Here is a 14,418-nt window from a genome sequence, read left to right as displayed (position 1 = left end):
AGAAGAGACTAGATAAGTGTCCAGACATGTCTTGGAGCGTTCTCATTAAAATATCACTTGTGAGCACATAAAATAGAAACTTGAATTAATTTAAGTAGCCTTAAAAATTACTTAAATGAATTCTGATTTAATCATAAGTGAGCTACAATCCAAACATTAAAATTATGGGACAAAACTTCGGATGAAGCTCAATGATAGAGCACTTGCCTTTCATGGTAAAGACCCTGGGTTTGCTCCCCAGCATTACCAGAGACACAGTCTAAAACATTTGATATAGGTAGATACAGTAGAAATAAAGCCAGAACATCTTGATACATGAAGAAAATTTAAATAACATGCATGACACTCTACTTTTAAGTTAAAATAATAAAAAAAAGTAACAACCAATACTTTTACATGGTCGTAGTTGAATAAAATATCCACAAACCAGACACCAAGTTATTCATACTGATTATCCCTGGCAGTAGAATTTCTAAGTTCTTCTTAAGAAATTGTTATAAGGAACATGGATCTATTTTATCACAATTTTAGAATAATTATGCTATTTACATATTTGAAAAATACTCCTCAATTTATTCTACTTTTCTTAGCAATGTACTTTCAGTTATTAGAAATTATTGAAATTTTTAATTATTTCATATTGAGGAAAGAGGAAATGTTTGATTAATATTTTGAGATATTGTCTTATCTTTCCTTCAGTATGTCCTAGGGCACATATGTACTTTAGATTTTTAAAATTTTCCTAGGTATTACTATACATTTTGACTTTTTTAACAAGTAATTTTACTTACAAACTTGATTTTATTGTTTTACTTTTCTTACTTGGATATTTTTTTAATGAATTCATATAGCTAATTTTAATACATTGGATTGGGTGTGTGGAGACACAATCTCTGAGAAAAGGAAGCTACCATCCCATCAACAAAAGAGCAGACTATCATCCTGCCGGTCCTTGTGTGTCACACTAGGGTCTTGTTCGCTTAGCCATTTCTGATAAGGTCATTATCAGTGAGCCAGATCATTGTCCGGCTAGACTACAGGCTCTCTCTTGGCACGGATCAATCCAAACAGTCTTGCAGGATCATCATGAACACTTTCTTCTACTGCCTGGTTATCAGATGAGAAATCTGGTACCAAATTGTTCTGAGAAATGCTGGTATCCATTGCACAAACTTGTGCATCTTTCTCCCTGTCTGAGAAATTAGCATTCTGCTTCCGGGGCCTTCTGCGTTTCCCCTTGATGCTATGATCCAGTGTGGCATAGCACATCTGACTTTCAACAGGTACCTGAAAAGAAACATATGTGAGTTTTTCACTGTTGGTCTATTCTTTAATTTTCAATATTTCTGTAAGTTTTCATGGCTAATGAAATTTTTTTCTGTCTTCAGTTACCTGATTTTGCAAAGTTGACAGTTGAAGACAACAGCAACAAACCAACAGGTAATTCATGACTTTTGAGTTGGAAAATATATTTAGATGAATTTCCTGGACTTTCCCATATTCAAAATTTACACGAGCACATCAGACCATTTGTCACCTGCTTCTGTTTTCACTTTCACCCCAAGCAGTTACTGCCTTCCATCACTCTCCTGAGCAACTGTACCTTCATTTGTTTAGGAGGGAAAGTACATTGTAGGGAGGAATAAAGGGTGTGCTTTCCATAAGCTTAATAAATGGCGACTTAGTAATTTAAACAGACTCACAAATACTTCCTCTGCCTCTTACTTCACATTTTTAAAGGTTTGTAACAAAAAAGCAAAACACATCTTCTTGTACAACTGACACCTAAGACAGAATGGAATTTGTTACCCTTCCCTTCTGTCCTAGAGGTGGGTCAATGCCGGGAGGACAGCCTCTTCTGGACTAAAGTCTGGATTCCATGTCCTGCCTTTTAAGGTTTTTCTGTTTTGATGCTCAGTACTCCCTGACTCTGCTCTGTGTCCCAGCAAATTTGACAATTCATGATTGCACACATTTAGGACTTTCATCTGCGTCAACAGACAGACTGGTGAAGAGCTATCGATGTTCACTGAGAGCCACAGAGGAGTGGCTATTTGTTGGTCTTTTGGGACTTGGCTGAACTCTCTTATTTTCTTCGGTAAATTTTGCCCTATCCTGTTTGACAGACTTGGAGTGCTGTACACAAGGCCAGCAAGACCAAGTAACCGACCAATGCTGGACCAAGCAACCCAATGCCTCCCACTGCCCTGGCAATAGGGTCCAAGAGAATGGCCCAAGAATGGGCATATTTGATGGCATTTTAAAGTTAATATTTATTATCAAGAATAGAAAGCTATCTTTTCCTTTGAGTGAAAAGAAAGATGCACAAGCTGTTAGTGGCTTGCCCAGCCTCACTTGAGGGGTCTGCTGATGACATATAGAAAGAAGGAGAATGAGCAGAATGAGGGCTGCTTCTCTACTCAATCATCTCAAAAGCAAAGTACATTCTTATCTCTGTCCATCATTTGAGGCAATAATCTCCCTTTAATACCAAAGCATTGGAATTTGGCTTCTGCAATTATAGGAAATCACTCCAAATAACAAGTGACAACACTGCTGTGTTTTATCAGGCAGTGCCAGGTTAAAAAAATGTACGAGTCCCAGGGGCTGAGAGATAGCTCAGAGGTTAACAGCACTGGCTGCTCTTCCAGAGGTCCTCAGCAACCACACGGTGACTCACAACCATCTCTAATGAGATCTGGTGCCCTCTTTTGGCACGGAGGCAGAACACTGTATACATAATAAATAAATCTTAAAAAAATATGAGTCTCAAGAAAGGATCATGGCTGCACATGTATACATAATAAATAAATCTTAAAAAATATGAGTCTCAAGAAAGGATCATGGCTGCACATTAAATATTTACTTTAGACTTCCACTTTGACGGATTAGTTTAGGGAATTGGGGGTACATAGAGGAAAGGGTAAAGGGATGTGGGTCCCCAGAAAGACACCGAAACTACAGGGGATGAAAAGAACCCACCTAATTTCCACTTAGTTCAGAAATTAGAAGAAGCAAAGGAAACTTTTGTTGTTATGTTTGTTTGTTTTGTTTTGCACATATGCTACACAAATGATAATGATCATTTCCAGGAAGAAAAGGAAAATTAATTAAAGTGATTAGATCCTAAAAGACCCAGAGGAAATAGTTTGGAACCTAATTAGTAATGGTCTTGGAAGGGAGAAGATATTGTTGATAGAGTAAGGAGGCGGGGCATTGATCCAAGATCAACAAATAAATAAAAGGAATATCACACGTGTATATTCTTAAATTTTATAGGCTATGGAACACTTGTGAAATAACCTTCTTGTGCGGTTTGCTGGTGAACTTTTAGGACTTAATTTTTGATGGTAGACCAAGATACTCAAGTTACAGTCTCTGAACCACACACATTGCTTTTAACGGACAAAGAAAAGACCCATATGTTTCTCAGAAAACATTTTTTTTCCTTCAGCCTATGCATGATATCATGGGTTTCCTATGCTTCTCTGACCCATCAGTACATGAATATTCGAGAAGCAAATAGGGTAGGTCATGATTATGCTGATAAAGTAAAATTGAGCAATTAGGAGAAGATGACTTCCAATGTGAAACTAAATTTATAAATTTAAATTAAAATTGAAGAGAAATAGAATAGTGTCTCTAAATTCATAAAAGAGCAGACTCAAGGATGTTACATGGTTTTGCATCATTTCCACTTGAGTAAAACCAGACACATCTCAAACAAAGCTACTCTATGCAATTCCCATGTGTTTACTTATAATTTGTATTTACGATTCTTGGTATATTCACAGCTAAAATGGTGTGAGTGGGTCTCTACATTTCTAGATGATTTAATTTCACCTTAATCTCCTTCAATGGCTTTTTTTTAAATATCACGAGATTAATAGGAGATATTATGTCATGTAGTTTTTCCTACTTTAATAAAATAAAATGTACTTTAAAGATTTGTGTTTTAAAAGTATATGCATGGGATAAAACTGGACTCTCTGAATATGGTGAACAATGAGGGCAGACGAGAAGCCAAGGACAATGGCACGGGGTTTTGATCCTACTGCATGTACTATCTTTGTGGGAGCCTAGCCTGTTTGGATGCTCACCTTCCTAGACCTGGATGGAGAGGGGAGGAACTTGGACTGCCCATAGGGCAGGGAACCCTGACTGCTCTTTGGACTGGAGAGGGAGGGGGAGGGGAGTAAGGCGTGGGGAGTGGGGGGAGGGGGAGGGAAGAGGGAGGCGGGGAGGAGGCTGACATTTTTAATAAAAAAATAAAATAAAATAAAAACAGATAAAAAATTAAAAAAGAGTATATGTGTGTATGCATGTACCTATGTACTTCTCTCTCTCTCTTTCTTTCTCTCTCTCTGTCTGTGTGTAGGGGTGTGGGTGTGTGCATGTGTGTGTGTGCGCACACGCATGCATGTGCCTGCAGAGGGCAGACAGGTTGTCAGATCCCCTGGAGCTTGAGTTACCAGTGATTGTGGGCTAGTCAGTGTGGATTTTAGGAACTGAACCAGGCCTTATGTAAAACTGTAAGGTTAATGGTACCTTAACCACCGAGCCGTCTCTCTAGCCCCTGAAAGCATATTTTATAATTAACCAAATATCAGATTGCGTATGTGGTGACTTTTTTCTCAAATATCACTACACCTTGATTTCTTAATAAAATTGTTAAGAAGTCTGATATCTTACAAAATTCATGTAGCGGAAAGGAGGAAAATTCTACCACAATGGGAAATTTCCAAACTGTGAGCTATTTTTAGAATAAGACTGTTGTATATAAGGTGGCTCTACCTTGGGATTCTGTCTCCTCAAATAGCACCTGAGGACAAGTTCCAGGACAGGTTTTTTTTTTTCTTTGCAAGTTTTTATAAATGGGAATTTTAATGTTGCCTCCTTCATGGGAATCTAAGCAGAGAATGCATATGGGGCACATAAAATAAGCCCAGGAACTATCACCACCATGACTAGTCTAGGCAGTAGGGAGAGGATACAAGAGAAAATAATAATGCTTTAACTGAATGTTTTGATGCTTTCAGAACATTATGCAAATCTGCAGCTGTACATACATATATGTGTATATATGCATGTATGCACAGACAGGGTCCATTGTTCTTTGAACTATACCTAATTTTGAGTCTTCTGGTGTTCAGTTTTGCCCCTGCTTCTGTATTTCCCTGTAGAGCTCAAGTCTCAGAACTTGACACATGAGTCATGCTGCAAAATTTTTTACAGGCTGCTCCTAATGTCTCTCGGAAAACACTTTGTTTTCCAGGTGCTTTGAACTAGACCAGATGTGATTTGTGCAGGAAACTTTACCTGTGCAGATGCGGTGGCTTCTTGCATGTCACTTGCAGATCTCTGTGGCCGAGCTTTCATTTGTTCATAGCAGTCCTCATCCATTGGCTCTTGGGAGTAGAGGAGATTTCCGTGGAAAAATGAAAAGTGCTGGCATGAATAAAATGTATGATCCAGACAATACTTAACTAAGAATATATAGCCTCAAGAAGTATTTAAATAGTACATTAGATGGACATACAATGAAGTTATGGAAGTGCAAGCTATTCCTGCAGATCTGACAGCGAAGCCCTTTGCCCACAATGTTACTGACAGACAGTAAGAAGCGCAAGATGCAGACTATATCAAAAGGATTTTCTGTACCACAGCAGCATGTGGAAGCCTCGTCTAAACCACTGTTTAAAATGATCTAGAGATCCAATGGAGTTAAAGGGTTGCCTGTGTTATCTGTTACATGGGGGTCACTGTACATGCTACATAAAGCATGGTGCTTTCCAAATTCATCAATGATTATGGCTTTGTAATTCATTCTAGGAATGATGTGTTTTATTCAGAATCTTTTAAAATACCTCATTCTAATTTTGAATAAAATGACTTAGATTGGGATTTGTGCCCCATCAGCTAGAGTCACATCAGATAGACAGGACTGTCTTAAGTCCTCAAGATTGTTCAATACCATTCTAAGGATCTCAAACTTTTGTGCACTGTCTAAAAGTGAACAGACTTGTACCCACTACATCCTTCATGATAGCGAACCATCCTATTCTGTGTCATTATTCTCCCAAACACATCCCTGTACATGTCTACTTAGAGTGGCTAGTTATCAGGCCAGAATGTACAACGCACCAACTGGGCCTCAGTGAGGAAGATATATTTATTATACCAAAAGGTACCTAGTAATCTTTCTGTCCTCTCTGAAAAACAACATGGAAAAAACAATAGAATTGTGTTTCTTAAATCTTAGTTCATTAAAAACTAGTGTTTACTTGTTAAGTAGTGGATTTTTAAAGCCAATCCAGGACATGTGAGGTCAAAATCTTAAAATAAACCCTGGCATATTTGGGTTTGCAAAGTACTCATCTGATGGGCACTGGACCATTGGAATTTATAAGAATTTAAATATGAAGGATGAGATCGTAATTCTGCAATATGGAACAGAAGGGACATTAGTTTAATATAATGTTTCTGGCTTGTTAGTGTGCAGGAGTTAGAACATGCTCATAATGGAAAGAAAGACAGTTAAATCTCTGAATCATTAGAAAATTCACATTTCTCTAACTTTATAATCCTATACTGGTTTGGATATGTAGACATTATGATGTTGTTAGATCACAGAAAACTTTTGCGTTTGAGACAGAGATTTGCAAGCAGAATAATCCCAGAAGCTCTGCCCGTGAATAGAGTGGAGGTTTGGAAAAGCGAAGCCTCTTCTCTCATCAGCTGTGACATCAGATCACAGCTGCTTGCTCTGAGGACTTTAGAGGGTTTGGTGTGGAGAGAAGGTTCAAGTGAAGAGCACTTGGAGAAGAATAGAAGCACCAACCACTTACTGATGACTTGGTTCTGCTTTCTCCCCACTTGCTTTCAGTCTAGTACCAGGTTCTCCATTTAAAGAGTTCAGGTTAAGCCACAGGAAACGGGAGAAAGTGTTCATGATTTTGGCAATCGAGCCGGTACACAGGCTTCTATATACAGGTCCCCAAATACTGTTTCTGTAGATCATATTCTATTCTGGAAATGACTTTATTTTATAGAATTCTCTGAGTGACAAAATTCATGGGAATAGAACCTTCTGCTTTTCTAGTGGTGATGTATTGTTGCTCCAGGAGAGAAATGAAGCTCCCAGAGAAGAAGGAGCTGCTGGCTTGTACTGACAATCACAGTGCAATTTACAGTGTGGCCCTTGCACACATAACCTACACAATGTACTATACATAACTTATGGTTTCTAGAATACCTAACTGTAATGGTTTTAAAAATGAGATACCACAAATTATTGGTAAATTTATATGTGTTTTTGACATGTCTAATTATGGAAAAATAAAACTTACCTGGAATTATATTATCTAAATTACCGTAAATTGGAGTATCTTCAACATAATATTCATCAACTCTGTAACAGGGAAAAATAATTTTCTTTATTAGATAAAATCTGCTTTGCACTTAGTAAAATGCAATTACTAAGTAATAATTGGTTGACTAATAACTAATTTCTCAGCTATCTTCAATATCTAGGAAATTATCATATGCTCTTGTTCACCCATAGGAGTCTTTCTATGGTAGAAGGGATCATATATGAATGAGTGAAAGCATGAATCATGTATTCGTGTGTATATGTGTGTGTATATGTGTGTGTATATGTGTGTGTATATGTGTGTGTATATGTGTGTCTATGCTTGTATATGTGCATATTTAGGTGCCTATGTGTGTTTCTACGCATGTGTGTATGTACAAATTAAAAACTAAGATGGGACCCTTCTTTCACGAAGAAGGATAATACACGATTATTGATGTGTTAGTGACTTTTTGAAGCACATTTCATTTACTTTGTTTGTTTGCTGTTTTGATTCTCAAAGCAATTCCAACAGGCCAGCACTATATTGCCTTGATTTATAGATACAAAACATAAAACACACAAATGCATGATTTCTTGATTTCAAGGTCACAAAAGTAGAAAATAGCAGGTTTAGGATTAGAATGCAGGTTGTCTGTGCTATTAGCTTTTCTGCCTGTTGGCTTGCTACCAGCACAGCTCTGAAAGGTCCTTTAAAACTACATTGATTAATTAAATTCTTTAGACTCAGATTGGTAGATGGAATATAAAGATTGACAACACTACAGACAGGAGAGGCCTGAGACTCAGATAGATTAATTTCTTACTTAGCTTTATGAGCAAGATCAGAAATAATTACTGGTTGTGAGAGTTTCCCACTCTTCCAGGTCTCATTCAACCCTTGGGCCAGTTCTACAGAAGGGTGTGATTACCTGTACTGCATTCTCTAGAAATCTGCAATGTGTAGGAGTTAAGCATCCAGAAACACAGTCAGCAATTGCAGAACTAGGACCACAATGTAAATTTGATTGCAAAGTCCTATGCTCTACCCATATCCTAAGGAAGTCATGCAGAAAGATATATAATCTAAAGGCTTTAGGGAAACGGTCCAGAAGATCATATAAAAACCATTGTTTCCTGCCTCTCTAGTCAAAGGGACTGTACCAGGGATACATGAGTATTGGTTCTTGTTAAATTTTCTTCTGCTTTATGGAAATAATGCTATTGTCACAGTAAATACCTTATCAATGTCACCAGACTGCCCTACTGATATAACTCCTATGACAATGGCCCTACTGACTAAATTTTATATTGGCAGGGTTGGGACAGAGGTATATAACGCTTGGTAAATGAAATTTTATGAAATAGGACCAACCCCTTTTACTTTGAGATTGCAAGTCACAGAGTGTTGGAAGGAATTACAATCAAAGAAAAAGGAAGTCATCCCAAGGCACTGACACTGAGTACTTCCCATACTTCTTAAAGAAGACAGAGTATATATAAATACTAAGTAAATTTCCTTAAACAGGTAACAGTTCAAAGATGGCTACACAAAATGGCTTAAAAAGTCCAAATGTTGGCCCTCATTTCACTTATCCAATAGTGAAAGACCTGATCTACAGCATACTTTCCACCCAGTACACCTTAATACTTGAACCAATTGTCTTGATCATGGATTTCCTCTAGATATGCACAAAATATTACAGCAAAAGTTGAAGGCTTTTAATAAGACGAGCCATCCATTTTCCCAGCCCACAGAGATAGCAGATGCAACCTGCAAATGATAAATCATGTCCAAAAAATGAATATCACTCTATTCCCTGTGAATGAAAATAAGATGTGATTTATAATGTCGGGCCCCGTGTCTGCAGGCTGGTCCCAAGTGATTAATCACCTCAAATAAACTATTATTCAGAAGCAGCTGCTTAACAAACAAATTAAAAAACGTGTTTTTACTTAGCAATGCCAAATAGCTCCAGCTTATTGCAGACATGTAATAACTTCAACAACAAATGTTTGGCAATGTTTTATGTGGAAGATTACAATAATTGCTGTTTTTTCCTTCGGCAATGCTGAGAATCAAATGTCAGGTCTTGAGCATGCTAAGTAAGTATCTTTCCTCTGAGTTACATACTCAGCTCATATAGTGATTGCTTTTTAAAAAATTCATAACTGAGCTCATAACTGAGACAATAATATACCCTGAGTTTGGGGTCAAGTCAGACTCAGCTGGGAATGTCTGAAGAGGATATTAGGTAATTTAATGGCACTTCAAAATTGTAAAGTATATTATTTTAACCTCTTTTATGGTCCAAATTTTGAGTTTTCATTTAGGTCGTATCCAGTCACTGCTTTAAAATGTTTACTTTACTCACCTCAAGTGCTCTGTGATGTAAGTAGATTTGAATTACTCTTTAAAACAAAACAAAACATTGCTTCTGACTGGATCCCTTTGAACTTCAATCCTATAAGTTCTAGCTCTAATACTTATAAATCAAGGATGCTAAAATTACTTTATTTTTCTCAACTTCCAAATTCCATAATACAATATAGAGTTCCAACATCCAAGCAAAAAGGTAGGATATTGCTGCAAAACTAATCAAATTGTTCTAAGGAGTTAGGGCGTTATCAGGCTGGGGAAAAAGCAGGCTTGGGGGTCTGTCAGAAACTGGTGTTGACAAATGTTAGCTTGATTTACTTAAAAGCATTTCTTTGACTAGGTAGATGCTTAAGTTTGGGTTGTATTAGCATCTGAATGTTTTCTACAACCACAAAGGGGGGTGAAATTATTTGGAGGATGAATCATTTTGCTAGAGGAGTATTTTAAGGTTCAGGAGAAGGAGCAAGAGAGAAGCTAATAGAAAGAGGAATGTCTTAGGGTTTGTTTGTTTGTTTGTTGCTGCTGCTGCTGTTTGTTTGGTTTGGTTTTTTTGAGACAGGGTTTCTTTATGTAGCCCTGGTTGTCGTGGAACTCACTCTGTAGACCAGGCTGGCTTCAAACTCAGAATTCTTCCTGCCTCTGTCTCCTAAGTGTTGGGATTAAAAGTTTGTGCCACTACCGCCAGGTGAAGAAGGATGCTTAAGAGAATTCCCACACTAGCTCCGAATTGAGAAATAGGCAGTTACTTATTTAGGGATAGACTCACAAATCAGAATCCTCTGCTTTAATGGAGATCATAAACTGAATCCCACAGCCGGGAAAGAGGCTGGACGCATGCTCTACATTGGCATATATAGTATAAGAGGCCACTCCACAGTGGGTGGGTAACCACAGGCTGTAAGACTTCCTACAGCAGCCAGGCTTAGTTAGGATTTTATTTCTGTGAAGAGGCACCATGACCATAACAACTATCATAAAGGAAAACATTTAATTGGGGCTGGCTTACAGCTTCAGAGATTTAGTTCATCATCATCATGGCAGGACATGGCAGTATGCAGACAGACATGGTGCTGGAGAAGGAGCTGAGAGTTCCCCATCTCGATCCACAGGCAGCTGAATGAGACTGCCACACAAGGCCCAGCCGCAGTGTAGACCTCAAAGTCCTCCTGCAGAGTGAAGCACTTCCTCAAGCAAGGTCACGCCTACTCCAACAAGGCCTCACCTCCTAATAGTGCCACTCCGTATGGGCCCAAGCTTTCAAACATGTAAGTCTATGGGGGCCATTCCTATTCAGACCACCACAGGAAGCAAAACCAAAGGGTTTTTTGGTAATTCAGAGCCAGCGAAGTGAAAAGTAGAAAGTGCCAGGTTTCCCAGGGTTTCAGATGGGCCAGCAAAACAAAATTAAGATTTGACTCTATGGAATACATTAATTCTTTTGGCAAGAGCTGAATCAGTGAACTGGAGAGCCAAAGACTGAGTGGCATAGATTAAAGACTTCAAAGAGAAGGGGGAAGCTAGCAAATATGATCAGAACACAGCTGGATTTGTCATGGTTGGCTGTAAAAGGTGTATAGTAGACAGGCAACTATGCAGTGATGCAACATCAGGCTGGGATTTTCTCATTTCTTATTTTTTAAAGCATGAGCAAAACAGTCTACTTATGTATTAAGGGAAATATATAAGTGAAGCAGAAAGAATATTGAAGCAGAAGAGAAAGGAAAGTCGTTATGATTGCTGAACTGTTACTTTCTTCATCAAGAACGCTGAGACAGGCATTAATGTCTTAGACAGGGAATGAGTGGGAAGGCCCCAAAGAGAAGGCCCTGATCCAGAGGAAACACGTAAATCTCAGAAACATTTCCTGTTGGCTTGAGTCAGGAAAGGAACTGCAGAGTGTTCTTTGGTGAGGGAGACAGTGCCTGGATTCTCAGAGTCATGTTGCCCAACACCAAATCTTCATTCCATGATCGGTGTTCAGGGTCTTCTCTGATATGCCTGTCATTGCAAGGTTAGACACAAACTGCTTGTGCTTTGGGATGCCTACAGAGAAGCTTCCAGCCAAAGGGAGAGAAGACAGAAGATATGCCAAAATGATGGTCTCTGATGCAATGAGGAAAGAATCCTAGAACAGTCACATACAGGGGGGTGAATGTGGAGCCACTAAGAATGAGGACCAATGAGATAGTTTATTAGATAAAGTACCCGACACAGAAGCACAAGGTCCTGAGGTCAGATTCCCAATAGCCTCATAAAAGCTGGGAAGAGTGATGCAGGCCTGTAGCCCCACCTCCCAGAGCAGCGCCGGGGGAGCCGAAGAAGATGGACAGAGAGGGTTCACTGACCAGCCAGTTGAGCAAAAATGGCAAACTCCTGTGGGACAGAACTGTGGGAGACCCTGTCTCAGGAAACATGATGGAGACTGATGGAAGATGACAATAGCACTCACTTCTGGTCTTTTCACAGGTACTGACACCCTGTGCATACACATAATAAACAACCTTTGCGGGGACATGCGGGCTCTTCACAAGAAGCACTGGTTATCTTGCAGTTACACAGCATGGGACTTGTATCACAGTTATAACAGTAGGATGGATATATTAGAGATAACCTGAGTACATGTGAGGCATGCCTATAGGCCTTCACCCTCCACAAACTGACCTCAAGTCTCTTTTGCTGAAGGCAACACCCACACAACTCATTAAACATAGAGAAGTTGAGTTAGTGCCTACACAGAGCCTTCACCCCAACATGCTAGCATCTTTGGTACAGGACAGTACTTTGTACACTACTAAAGGAGAAATGTAGACACCAACACAACTACAAACATTTGATCCTCAGTGGAGTCCTGCCTTCAAGATGTGCTAATGCAGTGGCAGCACAAAGCTTGTGGGAGTAACCAACCCCTGTTGAATTTGACTTAAGGCCCACTCAGAGAGATGGAACCCGTACTCTAAGCTGCTTGGGTCACCAGGAACCTGAGACTAGATAGCCCAGGGAAGTAGATAAAACTAAATACTTCTGCTCTACTAAAAGAACAGAAATGAAATGATTCCTAGTGACATTTTACTATACTCATAGATCAGCGCCTTGTTCATCATTATCAGAGAAGCTTCCTCTTCAAGCAGCTGGGAATGAATACAGAGACCTATAGGCAGACCATTATACAGAAAAGGAGAGAACTTGGAACACTCGGCCCTAAAGGAATATTCCCTTGAAATCCCTCTCCTTAGGGCTCAGGGAGAAGAGAAGGCAGAAAGAGTGTAAGAGCCGAAGTGGAGGGAGGACACCAATAGAACAGGCCTGCAAATCAACAGGATCAACACACAGATGAACTCACAGAGACTAAGGCAGCATGCACAGGGCCTTCATGGGTTTACACCAGATGTATTCCTGGCACTGAAAGGAGTAGTGGACACATGCCCTAATCCCCAACCCCAAAACAATTGATAACCACTTGCAAATGAAATTGTTTTCTATAAGAGAGTAACACCGGTGAAACTACTTTTAAGAGTAGGAGACATGGCCATTGCTGTGTAAAATTAGTTTAATGTGTCTTACATTTATTTATGCTCTGGAACATTTGTTTAATGATGTAAAGATATGCTTTTGTTTATGCTGTATTTATTTTACTCTGTGAAGTTGTGATTCTTTGCCTGTCTAAAACAGCTGGTGGTCTAATAAAGAGCTGAATGGCAAGTAGCGAGGCAGGGAAAAAAATAGGTGGGGCTGGCAGACAGAGAGAAATCTGGGAGAAGGAGGAGAAAGATAGAACAAGGAGAGGAGGATGTCAGGGGCCAGCCACCCAGCCACTCAGCCACCCAGCCAGTCACAGAGTAAGAGTGAATAGTAAGATATACAGAAGTAAGAAAAGGAAAAAAAAAAATCCAGAGGCAAAGGTAGTTGGGATAATTTAAGAAAAGCTGTCAATAAACAAGTCAAGTTAAGACCAGGCATAAATAAGCAAGAAGAAGTCTCTCTGTGCGTGATTTATTTGGGAGCTGTGTTACAGACCCCCAAAGAGCACAGAATAAATAGTCAAAAAGAGAAAACAACCACATCCATCTGTAGTTGGCCAACAGAAAATGAACTCAAAGTGTCACTGGAGGCTTCTTGTCAGAGCTTTACCTTTCTTATTAATTTTGTCTTATGTTTTAATTTTTATTTTATTATATATATTATATTCTCCCCCAACAAGTTCTTTAATATTTTTATGGGATTCCCGAGTATGTGTCTCTGCATCTATATCTGTGTCCTACGTCCTTTGCGGGGGGGCTCTTTTCCTTGTTTCTTTTTTTTCTATTCTGATGTGTTGGTTTTATGTTGGTTCTATCTTTCTATTTTATATTGTCTCTTAGAAGTCTCTTTTCTAATGAGAGGCAGAAATGAAGTTGGTCCTGATGGAGAGGGAGGATATGGGATGAAGGGGGAGGGGAAGCACATTCAGGATATATTATATGAAAAAAATCATTTTTAATCAAAATGAAAAAAGAAGAGACTCAGCTCGTATATTCTTATAAGGTATTGGGTCAGGAAAGGACACCGGGGAGGTTACTATCTTAAATATTCTCAGTCTGCAGAACTGGTCTAGAAGACAGTCAGTATGAGCTATGCTAAGAACAGGATTTATATTTCATTAGTATAGTCAACATAGATGGAATTAAGAGAGCCTGTGCTCTGTGGGATT

At 39.0% G+C, this 14,418-nt stretch overlaps 1 protein-coding gene across 1 annotated transcript in view; it reads right to left on the bottom strand.

The window, feature by feature from the left end:
- Positions 1-921: 921 nt before the first annotated feature.
- The window catches only part of LOC121462029 (T-cell receptor-associated transmembrane adapter 1), a 38,373-nt gene continuing 24,876 nt past the window's right edge, over positions 922-14,418 (bottom strand). Inside the window, exons 4-6 of the mRNA XM_041673442.1 lie at positions 7,350-7,411; positions 5,320-5,408; positions 922-1,287 (exon numbers count right to left, since the gene is read on the bottom strand). Of these exons, the coding sequence (XP_041529376.1) occupies positions 1,030-1,287; positions 5,320-5,408; positions 7,350-7,411 (409 nt within the window). The 3' untranslated portion in view covers positions 922-1,029. The remainder of the gene's footprint in view (positions 1,288-5,319; positions 5,409-7,349; positions 7,412-14,418) is intronic.

The sequence above is a fragment of the Microtus oregoni genome, unplaced genomic scaffold (genome assembly GCF_018167655.1).
Source record: "Microtus oregoni isolate MIOR12 unplaced genomic scaffold, Mior012 000023F_ref0000262, whole genome shotgun sequence".
NCBI lineage: Eukaryota > Metazoa > Chordata > Mammalia > Rodentia > Cricetidae > Microtus > Microtus oregoni.
The sequence above is the reverse complement of the archived record's forward strand: the minus strand, read 5'-3'. Positions and strand labels throughout refer to the sequence as shown.